The following is a 17,096-nucleotide window of genomic DNA, read 5'->3' as shown; positions in this document are numbered from 1 at the left end:
ACCGTCCAGTCCCTTTCCTGCAGGTTCCCAACACCGCCAGCCTACAACTGCACCCGGCTGCTCACAGCCCCCCAGACCTGCCCTGTAAGTACTGCCCTTGCCCTTGCCATCTCCCTGTGGAGCAGCCTTCACTACTCCCTCTGTGCTACGCCAGCCCCATGCGGCCCCCGTCACAGCTCCCTTTGCACTGTGTGTGTGGCCCATGTATAAGTGCATTAAATGACAGTTTGAAGGACAAATGTAGAGAAGAATACATCAGGGCAGAGCTGAGAAAGGCCTTGAATGACACTCGAACCTCTGCTACCAGGAAAGAGAGACCTAGAAACACAAGACAGACAGAAGCCTTTTCTCAAAGACACAGGCTCCTAGTGGGGGCAGGGAGGGGAAGGGGGTGCCGGTCAGGCTGCAGACTCCACTCCAGCCATTACAGCTTTACTGGCTGAAACTCACTGATCTCCCTGGAAAGGTGGGGGATGGAAATATAAGGAACATTTCCAAAAACATGATTGAGGGAACTTGAAGCAGCACCTAGAAGTGTTTTCATTCCAAACAGGAGCAGGCCTCGGTGAGGAGTGGGGAGACTGCAGGTCCAGCCCTGGCCCAGCCTGGGCTCTACTCTGGACTGCCCGGCCCAAACAGGACCACACTGCCCTGACTTCTGAGACTGCAAGGGAGGGTGTCTAGGAAGATACAGCTGACGGGGCAGCCTATTCGGGCACATACCATCAACACATGTCACAGAGGAGAAAGGTCCATGAGGTCACACTTCACTCCACGAGAAGGGAGCTGGGTTCTCAATCCAAAATAAATGAATCAGTGCTCGTGTGCTTGGTGCAGTAGCCCCCGACTTCAGTTCCAAGCCCCCCCCCTTTTTTTTTTTTGGTACGCGGGCCTCTCACTGCTGTGGCCTCTCCCGTTGTGGAGCACAGGCTCCGGACGCGCAGGCTCAGCGGCCATGGCTCACGGGCCCAGCCGCTCCACGGCATGTGGGATCTTCCCGGACCGGGGCACACACCCGTGTCCCCCGCATCAGCAGGCGGACTCTCAACCACTGCGCCACCAGGGAAGCCCCGCAAGCCCCTTTTTCACACTTCAGGTTAAGAGTCCAGGGAAAGGCCCCCTGGGCAGGGAAGCTGAGCCCAGTGTTCTGGGCTTCCCAAAGGACTCACTACATGTCTTGGGCAGCCCCCAGCTCCTGGGTCTCAGTTTCCTTTGCTGTAAAACAAGGGGAGTGGACTGGAGGTGTCTCTAAATGTTCCTGTTCTCTTCTCACCCCAAAGAGCCATCATGAATGCCCTGTCAAGAGGCCTCATGACCCAGAGTGGGGGCCGGTCTTGAACAAGACCCTGACTTCTCCCTCCCGCCAGCCTTAGCATTCGGGACTCCTTACTACCTGACAGGCCTGCCACTTCCCATGGCTTTCTCTGGAATGGGCTGAAGTCAGCACCCATCCACCCCACGACTCTGAGCTCCTATGTGTGCCAGGCCTGGGCACTGGGACACAGAGGTGAGCCAGACACTGGTGCTTCCCTCAGGAGCCCATAGTCTCGTGAGTGACATGAACCCTTAAACAGAAAAAGACTCTGGGATGGATCAGTGCCAGAACTGAAGTCCACACTCCTCTTCCCTCTATAAGGATGAAGGAGCATACCTGCCTCCTCTTATCCTTCCTCTAGCATGGCCACTGCCTCCATGAAGCCTTCCCTGATTCTGCCACTCTCTCCTCACGTGGTTGGCTGCTCCCAGGCACTCTGGAAATCACTCCCCTGCAGCCCTTACCATACGATGTAAGTGATGTGTCCATACCTTGGAGGGTAGAGCTAAATGTTTCATCCAAGCCTCTCCGCAGTCTTGCTAGATAGATCTATTATCCCATTTTACAGATGATGAAACTGAGCCCAGGAAGGCAAAATGACTTCTCCTGAGTATCACACTTAGAAAGAAACGGACCTAGGATTCAATCACAGGGCTGGTGATTCCAGACTACAGTCCTCAGCAAGGGCTGCAGTGATTATCCCACACCCCACCCGCAGGGTTGCCCAGAGGCCCAGAGAGGCCATTCCAAGGGGGAAGGAAGTGCACACTCCCTGAGGAGCATCCCTCAGTTACTCTATTGTAAGATGTCAGGGCTAAAATGGCCCTGAAAGATAATCTAATCTCAGCCTCCTATTTTACAGAAAAGGGATACTGAGACCCACAGAGAGCAAGGGGCTTGTCCACATTTATACAGCCAGTGGCCAAGTCAGGATCAGACCCAGTTCTCCAGGGTCTCCATCAGGCATTCACTCCATGGCACCTCACTGCTACCTCTTAAAGGCAGCTGGAGAGGGTAACACTCTCCCTAGTGTTCTGGCAGAGATGGGACATTCACGGGACAACTTGGTTTATGAGTGTATCTTAAAGCTTCTCCCATAAGCTCTGCCAGGTAGGGATCATCGAGAGATAAGGAAACTGAGTCTGGGAGGTGATGAGAGCCATGCTCGGATTCAAGCCAGGTCTGTCTGGGGTAAAGCCCCGGCCATCTCCAGGGTGCTGGGCTGCTGGCCTCCACAACGTGGCACTTCGCGTGTACACAGATGATCTCATCCGTCCTCACCGAGGCCTGTGGCTAGCACTGACCTGCATTCCTGATGCCAGCTCAGTGCCCAGCATCTTTTCTTCAGACCAACCCTGACATCACAGTGTACCATCCTGACGGATGAATCTGGTTAAAGGATGGGGTGAACAGAAAACGGGCCAGAGGGCCTCCTGGGGCTCAGGGCGTGATTTCCCCAAAGCTCTCCTGCTTTCTTCTCACCATCGCACTGCCAGGTTTTGCCTGGTGAGCCACGGCAGCTTACTGCCAAGCACAGGGACCCCGTCAGCGGACAGGCCGTGAATGAGTGCAGTGTTTGGGACCAGTCAACAAGATGGATGTTGTTTCGGTTCGGCTCCGTGCACCGTAAACATTCTGTGGCAGACACAGCTCCAGGTGGCTCGCTGGCTCGCGCTCGGCAGCTGGGCCAGCCTGCAAAGGCCCATTAACATGGACATAAACAAGGAGGGCTGGGGGATGGAAGGCAGGAGGCCGCTGGGGTCTGTCCCACTTTCAGAGACAAGAACACAAAGACAGAAATCCAGGAGCCAGGCTGGAGGTGGAGGCAGCCGGGTGGGGAGGAACGAGGCCCCGCCTGGTTCCAATCTTCGCTCTGACGCAGATACCGGGTGACTTTTGTTTTGACAAAATTCACACCTTGTCCAGGCCTCAGCCTCCTCATCTGGAGAAACAGGAAAGGGCTCCACTGTCGGCTGCAAGGAGGCCCTCAGAAATACTTGATGAAGGAGCTGACTGCACCAGCAGCTGCTTGAGGACAAGAACTACATCCGATCCATTTTGGCCCAGTGATTAACAGCACGGGCTTTAGAGACAGACAACTTACCTGGTCTGGAATCCGAACTCTGCCGTTTACCCACTGACGTGTTCTTGGCCAGGTAACCCAACCTCTCTGAACCTCCCTTATCTGTAAGATACAAATGATCATACCTGTTGCACTGGCAGTGGTGAGGGGCAAATGAGACAATGCTCACAGGCGTTTTATAATGCAGTAATAAAAGGTCACTCTCATTCTGTTAGGATTTGTATGCCCCAAATCTCACAGAGCCTTGCCCGGAGCAGGCTCTCAGGATGAAGCGGGTGGCCAAGGCTGGGGAGTGGCCAGGTCTTCTGGATTCTCCCCTCCCGGTCCAAGATGATCTCTGGATCCCTGACCAAGCGCTCAGCCTGCCAGGCGCCCATGTGGGCCTCACAGCCTGGCCCCAGACATCAAGCCCCAGGCCCATGTGGGAGGCTGTCCAACTTGACGAACATCAATTCTCAAGTGCCAGCTGGCCGAAAATCAATGTGTCAAATGACCAATTCATCAAAAGCCAATTAGCCACAAATTACTTCGCCAAGTGGCTACATTCCCAAATTACCTCAACAGTTACCCAAAACTTATTTATTTTAGCCATTTATAAAGATGACAACCATTTGTGTTGGAGGAGATGGTTTTAGTTTTAGTTAATAAGTTTTGATTTTGTGTTCAGAGCAGCATTTTAAAGAAGATTAAGCTGGTCAAAATCAAGGATCATGGGTTGATTTAGTCCTCTTATTTAGTATTTACTATTCAGTGTATTTCATTATCAGTTATCAAATGTCAATGTTTCATACAGGAAATCTTGAAGTTACATTGTGCAGTAGGTTGAATGGTGGGTCCTGAAAAGACATGTCCATTTCAAATTTCTGGAACCAGGAATGTGATCTTATTTGGAAAAAGGGTCTTTGCAGATGTAATGAAATTAAAGATTTTGAGCTGAAGAGATTACCCGGGTGGGCCCTAAATCCAGTGAGAAGGATCCATATGAGGAGCGACACAGAGAGGAGACGACATGACCACAGGGGCAGAGACGGGAGCGACGCAGCCACAAGTCATGGAATGCCAACAGCCACCAGAAGCTGGAACAGCAAAGAATGCATGCTCCCCACAAGCCTCCAGAGCCAGCACCTTGATGCCAGAATCTTCCACAGCTGTGAGAATAAACTTCCGTTGTTTTTTAAGCACCAAGTTTGTGGTAATTTGTTACGGCAGCCTCAGGAAACTAATACACATTTCTTTCATCATTATTTAATGTCATTTTCTGTTTTGCCTATTCTTACTTTTTTTGGAGGGGGGATTCGTTTGCTAATTTCTCAAGAAACTTGTTAACTTTAGCTTGTCTGTTTCTAGCAATTAACACACAATAGTGATAGGGCTGCTTTCGCTACTTCTTAGTTTATTTATTACTTTAAGTATCTTTTAGGACTTTTTATGGTTTACAGCCAACTTCTTTTACTCTTTACAATTTCACATTTATGGTTAAAGTATCAAATTTGATACCAACTCTTTTAAAAAAACTAATGAATCAAATCCAGCAATATATGAAAAGGATGATTCATCATGACCAAGTGAGGTTTATCCTCAGAATGTAAGGTTCTAGATTAATCAGCATAATTCACTAAATCAAAAGAATGAAGGAGAAGAGCCTTATGATCAGCTCAACTGATGCAGAAAAAAAATTCACGATAAAAATTCTCAGCACACTAGGAATAGAAAAGAATTTCCTCAATATAATAAAGTATATCAATGATAAACTACAGCTAACATCAAGCTTAACAGTGAAACACTGAATGCTTTCTCCTAAGACTGGGAACAAAATAAGGATGTCCATACTCGCCACTTCTATTCAACATATTAGAGGTCCCACAGCTAGTACAAATAGGGAAGGAAAGAAGATGGCATGAAAATAGAAGAAGAAGCATAACTCTTTACTCTCACATGACATGATTACTTACATGGAAATTCCTAAGAAAACTCCAAAAAGAAAAACATGGAAAGAATAAATTAATTTAGCAGTGTCACAGGATACAAAGTCAACATGTAAAAACAATTATAATTCTACATACTAGAGGAATTAATGGGGAAATAGAATTTAAAAAGCAATCTCGGGGCTTCCCTGGTGGCGCAGTGGTTGAGAGTCCGCCTGCTGATTCAGGGGACACGGGTTTGTGCCCCGGTCCGGGAAGATCCCACATGCCGCGGAGCAGCTGGGCCCGTGAGCCATGGCCGCTGAGCCTGCGCGTCCGGAGCCTGTGCTCCACAACGGGAGAGGCCACAACAGTGAGAGGCCCGTGTACCGCAAAAAAAAAAAAAAAAAAAAAGCAATCTCACATATAATAACATCAAAAAAACATAAAATTCTTAGGAACAAAGTTAAAGTTTTGTAAGACCTTTACACTGAAAACTATTAACACTTCTGAGAGAAAGTAATCAACAACTAAATAAATGAGGAGAGATACTATGTTCATGGATGGAAGACTCAATATTGTTAAGATGTCAATTCTAACCAAGTCAATCTATACATTTAATGTCATCCTAATCAAAGTTCTAGCTGGTTTTTTGGTAAAGCTTGACTAGTTAATTCTAAAATATATATGAAAATATTAAGGACCTAGAATAGCCAAAACAATATTGAAAATCAAGTACGAAGTTGGGGGCTCACACTATCCAATTCAAGACATTCTATAAAGCTACAGTCATCAAGATAGCGTGATGTTGTTATAAGAATAGATGAATACACATAGATCAGTGGAAAAAACAGAAAGCCCACAAATAAACCCACACTAATATGGTCAACTGATTTTTCCCTAAAGTGCCAAGACAAACCAATAAGGGAAAGAAGTCCCTTCAACACATGTTGCTAGAATAACTGGATACCTGTATGGAAAAGATGAACCTTGACCCTTATCTCACACTGTACCCAAAAATTAATTCACAATGCATCATCAACCTAAATTTAAAGCTAAAACCATAAAACCTCTAGAATAGAGTATACCTCAAGACAGGCAAAAGTTTCTTTAAAAATGCAGGAAACAAAAGAAAAAGTCAATAAACTAGACTGATTCAAAATTTAAAATCTTTGTTCTTTAAGAAACACCATTTAGAAAATGAAAAGGCAAGGCAGATAATGGGAGAAAATATTCCCTACACATATACCTAACAAGACATGTATCCTGAATATATAAAGAACTCTCACAACTCAATAATAAAAGGATAAATAACCCAGTTGAAAAATGGACAAAGGACTTGAATAGATTTCTCAAAAGAAGATATGCACATAGGAAGATCCAAAGATGCTTTGCATCTCTAATCATCAGGGAAATTAAAGTAAAACCAGGGGACAATAGCAACACTGGCTTATTGGAATGTGGGTAACTGGACACTCACTGAAGGGCTAATGATTGCTGCTATAATGAAGGACTGTCTTCCTGCTGGCCAGTTCTGAAGAGAAAACAAAATGCAAGTCCAGCTTCCTGCAGCTCCGGGTCTGGATGACACACCTGGCTTCATTTGTATGGACCTCCTTTTCCTCCGAGCAGGAAAAAGTCAGGAAAACCTCCTAGAGGAGATGACTCAAGCTAAATACTGAAAGATTACTTGCCAGGAAGACAGGGCATGAAGAGCATCAAAAATGCAAGGACCAGACATGCAAGATCAGGAGGTATCAGGAGCTTTGAGTATTTCAGAGCTGGGATTTGGAAGCCCAAGAGTTAAGATGAGCAGGGGCTGGAGCAGGTGGGGCCCGGTGGGCCACTTCAGTAACCTTGGACTTTATCCTCTATCATGATGGAGTCACAGATTCTATCACTTGGTCCAGTTCTGGACCAAGTCCCACCATGCAAACTGTATTATCCATTCGTTCTTCATTGACTCAAGTATTCATTCAACAAACATTTACTGGGCACCTGCTGTTGACATTCTTGTCTCCCCAGCCTAGAGAGCACACTGCATTCCCAGCCCTGGCTCTTTCTCTGGGATATACAGCCGCTACAGAGTGAACTCCTATTAGGTGCCAGGTGCTGGGCCCAATACTATATAAGCAAAATCTTATTTAATTTTCATGTTTTCTCCATTTTGCAGATGAAGAAATGAGAGGCTCAGAGAAGAAACTGGTTCAAACCTTGGCCTATCTGATTCCTAAACCCCCACTCAGATTGATCCATCCATCTGTGCAGAAACAATACCCAAGTACAGGCTGCAGGCCAGGCCCTGTAACCAGCACAGGGGCACAGGTGTTCCCAGTGCTGCCCTTGAGTGCTCACACCTGTCTGCCCATGACTTGCCTCTCCCATCAGAGGGGGAGCCACCTTCCCTCACAGAGGTCCAGGCCAGCCCCAACATGCCCAGGTTGAGTGACCATGGAGCTGTAGGGAGGGCACCAGCTTGGTCTTACGGACTCCCCTCTCTAGCCACTCATGACAACAGATGCTCTGTCCCTTTGCCTCCTGGTGGAAACACCAGGCCCAGAGTGCAAAGGAGGCATGGTGCCAAGGTCCAGCCTCTTCCATGCCTAGCCTACATCTCCCTTTGGTGTGACCAGACCCTGGCCAAATACTGAAGTTCCCAGTACCGCAGCTAGTTGTTAATCCATCTAGAAGGAAGTCAAACAAACAGCAGACACAACCCATAGCTTCCCCAGGAGACAGCTCCCCACACCTCTCTCTGGAGATCCCGCCAAGTCTGTCCTCCAGAGCCTGGCAGCCACAGGCTCTACACACTGCCACCTCACCCCAGGGACCCCCATTTCTGCTCCAAACCCTTTTCAGTGGCCCTCATTCCCCAGGCCTGATGGTCACCAGCCTGTGTCCAGAGGATGCCCGAGCTAGCCGGGCTAACTTCTCTGCCTATCAGCCCCTCACTGCTCTGCTCCTGCCACACCCACTGTGACGGACTGAATGTTTATGTCCCCCCAAATTCACATGTTGAAACCCTACCTGCTGTGTGATGGTGCTAGAGGTGGGGCCTTTGGAAAGTGATTAGGATTAGATGAGGTCACAAGGGTGGAGCCCTCACGTATGGGATTAGTGCCCTTCTAAGAGTCAGAAGAGAGCTTACTTCCCTCTACTTTCCCCTATATGAGAGCACAGTGAGAAGATGGCTACCCACAAACCAGGAATCGGGTCCTCGCCAGTCACTCAATCTGCCAGTACCTTGACCTCCAAATTCCTAGCCTCCAGAACTGAGAATTAAATGTTTGTTGTATTTTTGTTACAGCAGCCTGAACAGCTAAGACACATGCCCTGTCCCCAAACATACCTCAGGGGCTTTGCTTTTCTAGTCTCTCTGGCCTCTCTTCTCTCATGTCTGTGCAGCTCCTTGTCCCCATTCACATCTTGGAGCAAAAGCCACCTCATCTGGGAGGGCTTCCCTGACTGATGCTCTGGGAACCTCACCTCACACCATCCAGTTTGACCATCTTTATAGCACTCATCATTATTTAAAAGCATCTTGTTTCTTTACTCACCTATTTATTTTCTGCTTTCATAAACTTGGTCTATTTTGATCACCACCTAGACCTGAGAGCACTGCCTCAGAATAATAGGAATTCAACAATTCAACTGTCATGTGCACGAATCCCACAAGGCCCAGCTGAAGTGACGTCGCCTCAGTGCAACCTTCCTGGACACCTCTGCTCAGATCTCTCAGAGGTGCAGACCTCACCAACCCCTCCCAAATCTCTCCCACTCGTGCCCAAAGGCTGGGCTGTGGCTGATTCATCTCTGTGTCCAGCACCTAACATAGGGACCGGTACGCCTCAGGGGTTGAATGAACACATTTTCTCTGAATAAATAAATGAATGCAATTCAGCTTCCCCACCTGTGATAAATGTAAAAGGGCTTTGTCAACAGTAGAGTGCAGCGGGCACTCATGTACATGCACACACATGCACACACACACACGCACACACGCACATACTCCAGGGCCTGACAGTCACAGGGCCTTACCGCACGGTCTGTTGAACTGAATTCTGGGCAGTTCTGCCTGCGCCCTAACTCCAAGGCCAATAGTCACAGCCACATATGGGCCCTGTGCAGCCCCCACCTCAGTTGGCGTGAGTCGGACAACTCATTATCTGAGCGGCCAGGAGGCAGAGGTTAAGAAAACCACAGAGCTGAGTGCTCCGCAGTCCTGGAGGGGGTGTGGAGAGCTGCCTGCACATGTGAGCAGCAGATGGTCAGCCTGGCCAATCGGGAGGGTTCCATTTCAGTGACAATTCATTTTCAGTAATTATCCCTCTCTCCTTTAAAGTCACCTAAGGTAGCCCTCGTGGGCACAGCGGACTTCTTCCCTGGGAGAACTTTCAAGTTATTTGCACTTTTGGAGATGCGTAGAATTAAAAGCAGATGTGCCAAATTGAGCCTCCTGCTTGCTACTCCATCTCTGATTTTTTTTCCTGCCGGCCCACTGTAAATGTTTTTAAAATGGGACCCCGGTACTAGACATGTCAAACAGCTGAATTCAAGGTAGAGGATGCTGCCAGCAGGGAAGACGGATGAAATTTAAAATCCCTTTCGACAGATTAACTAGAGACACTTTGAAGCCATAAATCATGCAGACAGTCTAGAAGAAGCTAATAATGGATTTCGGTTTTATTCGTATATTTATTATCTCGAAGAGATAGCAGAATGCCGGGCCGACGCGCCTGGCTGGGAAATCCACCGGGACTTCCTATGGCTGATTATCAACCAGAGAAGAGGTGGGACAGGAAGGGAGGAGGGACATAAGAACCGACATTAATTATGTACCTGCTGTGTGCCAGGCGCTGGGCTTGGCGTGACTTGTTTGGTTTAAGCCAACCATGTGAAGAAGATAATATTGTTCCCATTTTATGGATGAAGACTCTAAGATACTCCAAGATAACTTGTTCCAGGCCACACAGCCTGGCCTCCCTGACACCAAAGCTCTACTCCTTCCACCCAAAAGAATGCAGGAAAACAGATGGCCCAACGTGACAGCACAGAGCACCTGAGAGACAGACAGACAGACAGCAAGTGTATGAGCTTCTGCACCCCAAGGGGCCAGTGCCCCAAGGGTCAGTGCCCTTTTCCACTGCTGGTCCTTCAGTCTTGCTGTGCCCTCTGCCTGGGGTGCCTTCAGTGGTCACGTCCTGAGCTCACAATCATGTCAGGACCCAGCCTGGGTCTCTGCCCTCAAGAGAGTGCCCTGAATTATAGCAGTTTTATATTTGTGTTATATATCCCTAGAAGGCTTCCCTCAAATAAATATGACCGTATCCACTCCTGTATCCTCCCATGGCCACCCAGGAGATGCTCAATGCTGTTTTTATCATTCCCTGATGCCCCAGCACCTTGAATATGAGCATCACATCTACCAAGGGCAGGGGGATGGCCAAGGCAAGACGCTAATATTCATGAAGCACCTCACACATTTTTGGTGCCCTCTCTGTACCAGCACCAGGGATAGAATCGTGAACCAAACATAGTGCCCACATGGAACTTACATCTGAGTACCAGGCACCTTATAAACTAATTTAACCCTATCGACCTAGGGGGACAAGCAACACCCTGAGAGGTCAGAAGGGACGGCCATCAGGGAAGGCTCCCAGGGCAGAGAACAAAACAGGGTCCCGGATCTCCCTTTTACAATTCAATGACTCTTCGTCCACAGCGGTGAGCCCCACACTCTGTGGCACATCAGAATCACCTGGGGGACTTATGAAAAATATATCTGGGCCCTGCCCTAGATATAGCAAATGTGAATCATGTGGGATATGGCCAGGGAAGCTGCCTTGTATGAGTGCTCCAGCGGATCCTGCTGAGCTGATCCTGCTGCTAGCCTAGTGTTTGGCCACCACCAAACTTTAAAAGAAAGTCTCCCTCTTTGGCCTGGCACACTCAAGGCCCTTCACAGCCTGGCTCCAAACCACTCCTCTGGTCTGATCTTCCAAGACTACACACACACACACACACACACACACACACACACACACACACACACACACCCCATATAGTCATATAGTCCAGGCCTAACAGCTATTTACCGTTCCCCTGATAAGCCCTGAATGTGCAAGCCCACAACACCCCATGCTTCATGCCATTCCCTCTCCCGAAATGCCTTTCACCCACTTCCACCTGGGGAATTCATTCCTACTTATCTTTCAAGGTCCAGCTCAAACATTTCCTCCCTGAAGCCCTCTCGGATCTCCTCTGTGCCTCATAGCCTCATGAATTAGCCCCTGCTGGGCCCCTGCTATCCCCATCACTGGACGGTTGGCTCCTCAGGGCCTCTCTCCAGTTCTCCCGCCAGCCTGACTTCCTGGTCCAGCACCTGGCTCAGAACGCTGTCCTAGAAATGAACAAGGCATGAGATGGTCTCGGAGAACAGGCCATGACCCAAAGATACAGAGGAGAAGGGGAGGCATCACCAGGCTCCTTGTTCCACTGTCCCAGCCCCACTGCAGACACGCTGGCCTCGTCCCACTCGGGGAGGTTGCTCCTCCTTCTGGGCCTTTGCACCAGCTGTCTCCTCTGCCCCAGGTTCAAGGATGCCTGCTTCCTGTCACTCAGACCTCCCTTCCTATGAGAGGCCTTCCCTGACCGCCCCCAGGCCCCACCACTCACTAACCCCTCATCTGCTTCATCTCCCTTCTTAGCACATACCACTGCCTACATAGTATTCTGGCTGCTCACATCTGTCTGCCCCATTTGAACACAAGCTCCATGGGGCAAGGACTAATATTTGCTAAATCAAGTGGTTTCTGGAAAGCCTGGAGAGCCTTCCTGATCATTCCCGTACACACACACAGGCCTGAGAAAGCCATCCTAGACCATTCACATGTGAGCCTTGGGTTTTCCTCTCTTATCTGACTCACCATGTTCATGTGTCATGAATTTTAAGGGACAAAATATCTTCAAAAATTGTTTTAAATTCCATAACCCTATCTCTCAGACAGCTTAGATTTCTTTCTTTTTTAAAAAATTGTGTTAAGGGCCTCCCTGGTGGCGCAGTGGTTGAGAGTCCGCCTGCCGATGCAGGGGATACGGGTTCGTGCCCCGGTCTGGGAGGATCCCATATGCCGCGGAGCGGCTGGGCCCGTGAGCCATGGCCGCTGGGCCTGCGCATCCGGAGCCTGTGCTCCGCAACGGGAGAGGCCGCAGCAGTGAGAGGCCCGCATACCGCAAAAAAAAAAAAAATTGTGTTAAAATACACAGAACATAAAATTTACCATCTTAACCACTTTTAAGTGTGCAATTCATGGTATTAAATACATTCACATTGTTGTGCAGCCATCACCACAATCCATCACCCTAACTCTTTTCATCTTATAAATCTGAAACTCCGTACCCATTAAACAAGAACTCCCTATTCTCCCCTCCCCCCCAGCCCCTGGCAACCACCATTCTGCTTTCTGGCTCTATGGTTTTGACCACTCATATAAGTAGAATCATACAGTATTTGTCTTTTTGTGACTAGCTTATTTCGCTTAGTATAATGTCCTCAAGGTTCATCCACCTCGTAGAATATTACAGAATTTCCTTCCTATTTAAGGCTGAATTATATTCCATTGTATGTATATACCACATTTTGGTAATCCATTCATTGGTCGATGGACACTTGAGTTGCTTCCTCAGACTGCTTAGGTTTTAAAATGTTCATTTTTCTCCACTACACCTATGTGTGTGATTGTATCTGCACATATACACATACACACACATATTTAACATTTTACTATATATTGACACTTGTTTAGTATTTGTAACACTAACTATCAAATCATGAGCATTTTTTCCCTTGTCACTAAGGATTCTTCAAAAGCCCCCTTTGAACAGCTGCATAGTATTCCATCATGGAATTCACCATAACTTATTTAGTTAATCCTCATTGTTAGACACTTAGGTAGGGTGTTTCCAATTTTTTGCTATTATAAATAATGCTGTTATGAGCACCCTTGAACATAAATCACTGTCTGTATCTCTGAACGCTTCCTCAGGACAACTTCCAAGAAGAGGAATTCCTGGGTCAAAGGGACTGAATATTTTCCAGGCTCACAGAACGTATTGTCAAATTGCCATCCAGAAAGACTGTCCCCATTTACATTCCCACCAGTGACTGGTGAGGGGGCCAACTTTACTGCACGTTGCAACAATAAGCAACAGGATTTCCTTTAGCTTTGCTAATTTGTGAGACTGAAATCAGACTTCATTTTTATTTGGATTTTATTACTAGTGGGGGCAAATATTTGAAAATATCTTTGGCTATCCATATTTCTTCTTCTGTCAAATGCCTGTTCCCGTCCTTTCTGCATTTTTCTTATCATTTTGGGGGAGCTTTTCTTAGGTATTAAATACATCAGGCTTACATACTTTTCTCATTTTGCTTATTGCCTTTCATTATTGTTTATAAATTTTTACACATAAAAATGTTCTAAATTTTCAAGTAGTCTAATCCAACAGTCTTTAGTTGAGATCACTTCCATGGGCTTTAAGTAAAGCTAGTTCTTTTCCAACCAGACATAAGATAAATATTTCCCTATAATACCTTCTAATTTTTTGTGTGGTTTCATTTTTCACACTTAACTCCTTAATCCATCTGGAATGTATTTTGCAGGATAATGTAGGTGAGGATTTAACTTTATTTTTTTCCCCAAATAGTTAACCAATTGTCCCCATCTGTGTTATTTTTTTCAAGACCCTTATGGCAGGGTTTCTACCATCTCCCTTAGTAGCACCACAGTGTAATAATAATCACAAATATCACATGTATCACTTACACTTTACAAAGCATTATTCATTTATCATTCATTCATCACGTTTTTGCTGAGTGCCTGTTATGCACTAGGGACTATTCTAAGTGCTAGGAATCCAGCAGTGAATAAAACAGATAATAATCTCTGCTCTCATGGAGCACACCTTCTAATGGGGGAAGTAAAATAAGTAAGTAAATTATACAGGATGTTCGTGATAATGAGAAAAATATAAAGGAAGGGGGATTGAAAGTACTTGAGGGGAGGACGCACTTCTACATAGGATGCTCAGGGAAGGCCTCACTGAGAAGTATCACTTGGATAAAGACCTGGGTGGGGGGCTGAGCCATATGATGTCTGGCTGTAGGGGGAGGACATCCAGGCAAAGGAAACAGCCAGTGCCAAGGCGCTGAGGCAGCAGGAGACCTAACATGTTCCAGGATCAGCAAGAAGCCAGCGTGGCTGACTGAGGTGGAGCAGGCTTGAAGGCATGAAGGAAGAGCTGAGGCCAGATGAATAAGGGTGTGTGTGTGTGTATCATGTAGGACCTCCCAGGCCTTTGTGCTTTACCCCCACATCTGGATGAGATGAGAGTTCTGGTGAATTTTAAACAGAAGAGCAACATCACTAATATTTTAACACAGGGTTTGTCAACCTCAGCACTGCTGACATTTGAGGCTGGATAATTTTTTGCTCTGGGAGGCTGTCTTGTGCATTGCAGGATGTTTAGCAGCATCCCTAGTAGCTCACATGTGTGCATGTACGTGCGCACACACACACACACACACACACACACCCTGCTGTGACAATTTAAAATGTCACTGCCAAATTGTTCCTCAGGGGGCAAAATGTCCCCAGTTGAGAACCACTGCTTTAACAAGATCACTCTGACTACTGTGCTGATGGGGGCAAAGGCAGAGACACAGAACCCAACTGAGCAGCTACTGCAATCAATCAGTGAGAGATGATGGTAGTAGCTTCAGCCAGGGTGGTGAGGAGTGGCTGGACTGGATATACTGTGAGTGTAGAGGCACCAGGATTTACTGACAGATCAGCTATAGGGAGTGAAAGGGAAGAGTCAAGGATGACACCAGGGCTTGATCCTGAAGATATGTAAGGATGGAGTTGCCATTTACCAAGATGACGACAGGAGAAGAACCAGGTTTGGGGACACTCCAGGAGCTGTTTTGGTCATGTATGTTTGAGACATGCCAGTGGAGACCCTGAAGAGCAACTAGATCGACAAGTCTGGAGTTCAGAGCCCAGATCAGAGCCCAAGACATGACTCCGGATCAGCAGCACGTCGATGGTGTTTGAAACGAAGTGACTCAAGATGAGCCCACCAAGGGAGACAGCATAAACAGAAAAGCAAGCGGTCCAAGGACTAAGCCCGGGGCCGCCAGTGCTAGAAGTCAGGGAGCTGATGAGCAGCGGCCTGAGTAGTAGAAGAGCAAGAGCCGTGTCCTGAAGCTGTGAGAGGGCGGTGCTGCAAGGAGCAGAGAGCGGTCAACTGCATCCAAGGCTGAGCGTTGTCCATTGGGCCGCATGGAAGGCACTAGAAAACTTGGCTAGAGCCAAGAGCTGTCTGGAGGTGAGGGTGGAGTGAGGGCTTGACTGGAGGAGAGCAATGTAAGACGCTGAGCAAAGGCAGCTCTTTCATTTTGCTGAAATGACTTCCCAGACCCCTCTCGGCCATGCGTCTTACTGCTCTCACTGCCACAGCAGCCAGGCGCAGGCATGCTTCCCGGCTTCAGGCAGGGGCAGGCTGACTGCGTCTCCTACAAAACGCACGCATGCCAGGCAACCTCAGACAATGACCCTAAAGTGGGTGGCGGGTTAATGCTTCTGCTGTGCCCCTGACCAGTGGGTATGGATGCCCATGAATAAATACTGTCCCCTAGACAGTGCTCTGAGAGGAATTTTATTTTTTTATTTTTATTTTTTTAATATATATTTATTTATTTGGTTGTGCGGGATCTCAGTTGCGGCACGCGGGCTCCTCAGCTGAGGCATACACGTGGGATCTAGTTCCCCGACCAGGGATGAAACCCGGGCCCCCCGCATTGGGAGCATGGAGTTTATCCACTGTGCCACCAGGGAAGTCCCTGAGAGGAATTTTAAAGACCCCTTGGAAGGTGAGGCAGCTCAGGAATGCACTCTTTTTTTTTTTTTTATTGGAGTATGGTTGATTTACAATGTTGTATTAGTTTTAGGTATACAGCAAAGTGAATCAGTTATATTGATACATACACATATATCCACTCTTTTTTAGATTCTTTTCCCCTATAGGCCAATACAGAGTATTGAGTAGAGTTCCCAGTGCTATACAGCAGCGGTCCCCAAACCCCGGCCCGCTGACCAGTACTGGTCCGCAGCCTGCGAGGAACCGGCCGCACAGAAGGAGGTGAGCGGCAGGCGAGCAAGCGAAGCTTCATCTGCCGCCCCCCATCGCTCCCGTTACCCCCTGAACCATCCCCCCCACCCCTCACACCCCCAACCCAGTCCGTGGAAAAACTGTCTTCCACGAAACAAGTCCCTGGTGCCAAAAATGTTGGGGACCGCTACTATACAGTAGGTCCTTATTAGTTATCTATTTTATACATAGTAGTGTGTATATGTCAACCCCAATTTTCCAGTTTATCCTTCCCCCTTTCCTTACCCCCCAGTAACCATAAGATTGTTTTCTACCTCTGTAACTCTATTTGTTTTGTAGATAAGTTCATTTGTACCTTATTTTTAGGTTCTACATATAAGCAATATCATATGACATTTGTCTTTCTCTGTCTGACTTATTTCACTCAGTATGACAATCTCTAGGTCCATCCATGTTGCTGCAAATGGCATTATTTTGTTCTTTTTTATGGCTGAATAATATTCCACTGTATATATATATACCACATCGTTTTTTTTTAACATCTTTATTGGAGTATAATTGCTTTACAATGGTGTGTTAGTTTCTGCTGTGTAACAAAGTGAGTCAGCTATATGTATACATG

At 47.4% G+C, this 17,096-nt stretch overlaps 1 protein-coding gene across 4 annotated transcripts in view; it reads right to left on the bottom strand.

The window, feature by feature from the left end:
* GLIS1 (GLIS family zinc finger 1) overlaps nt 1-17,096 on the bottom strand; it is a 228,342-nt gene that overhangs the window by 107,579 nt on the left and 103,667 nt on the right. For 3 of the 4 annotated variants that reach the window (XM_081220194.1, XM_081220193.1, XM_081220196.1), the window contains exon 3: nt 3,420-3,500. The exons of the other annotated variant lie outside the window; for it this stretch is intronic. In XM_081220194.1, coding sequence (XP_081076320.1) covers nt 3,420-3,500 — 81 coding nt within the window. The remainder of the gene's footprint in view (nt 1-3,419; nt 3,501-17,096) is intronic. 4 annotated transcript variants of the gene reach the window in all.

The sequence above is a fragment of the Mesoplodon bidens genome (assembly GCF_964165515.1).
Source record: "Mesoplodon bidens genome assembly, chromosome: 2".
Taxonomy (NCBI): Eukaryota; Metazoa; Chordata; class Mammalia; order Artiodactyla; family Ziphiidae; genus Mesoplodon; species Mesoplodon bidens.
Note: the sequence above shows the minus strand (reverse complement) of the source record. Positions and strands in the feature narration are given on the sequence as shown.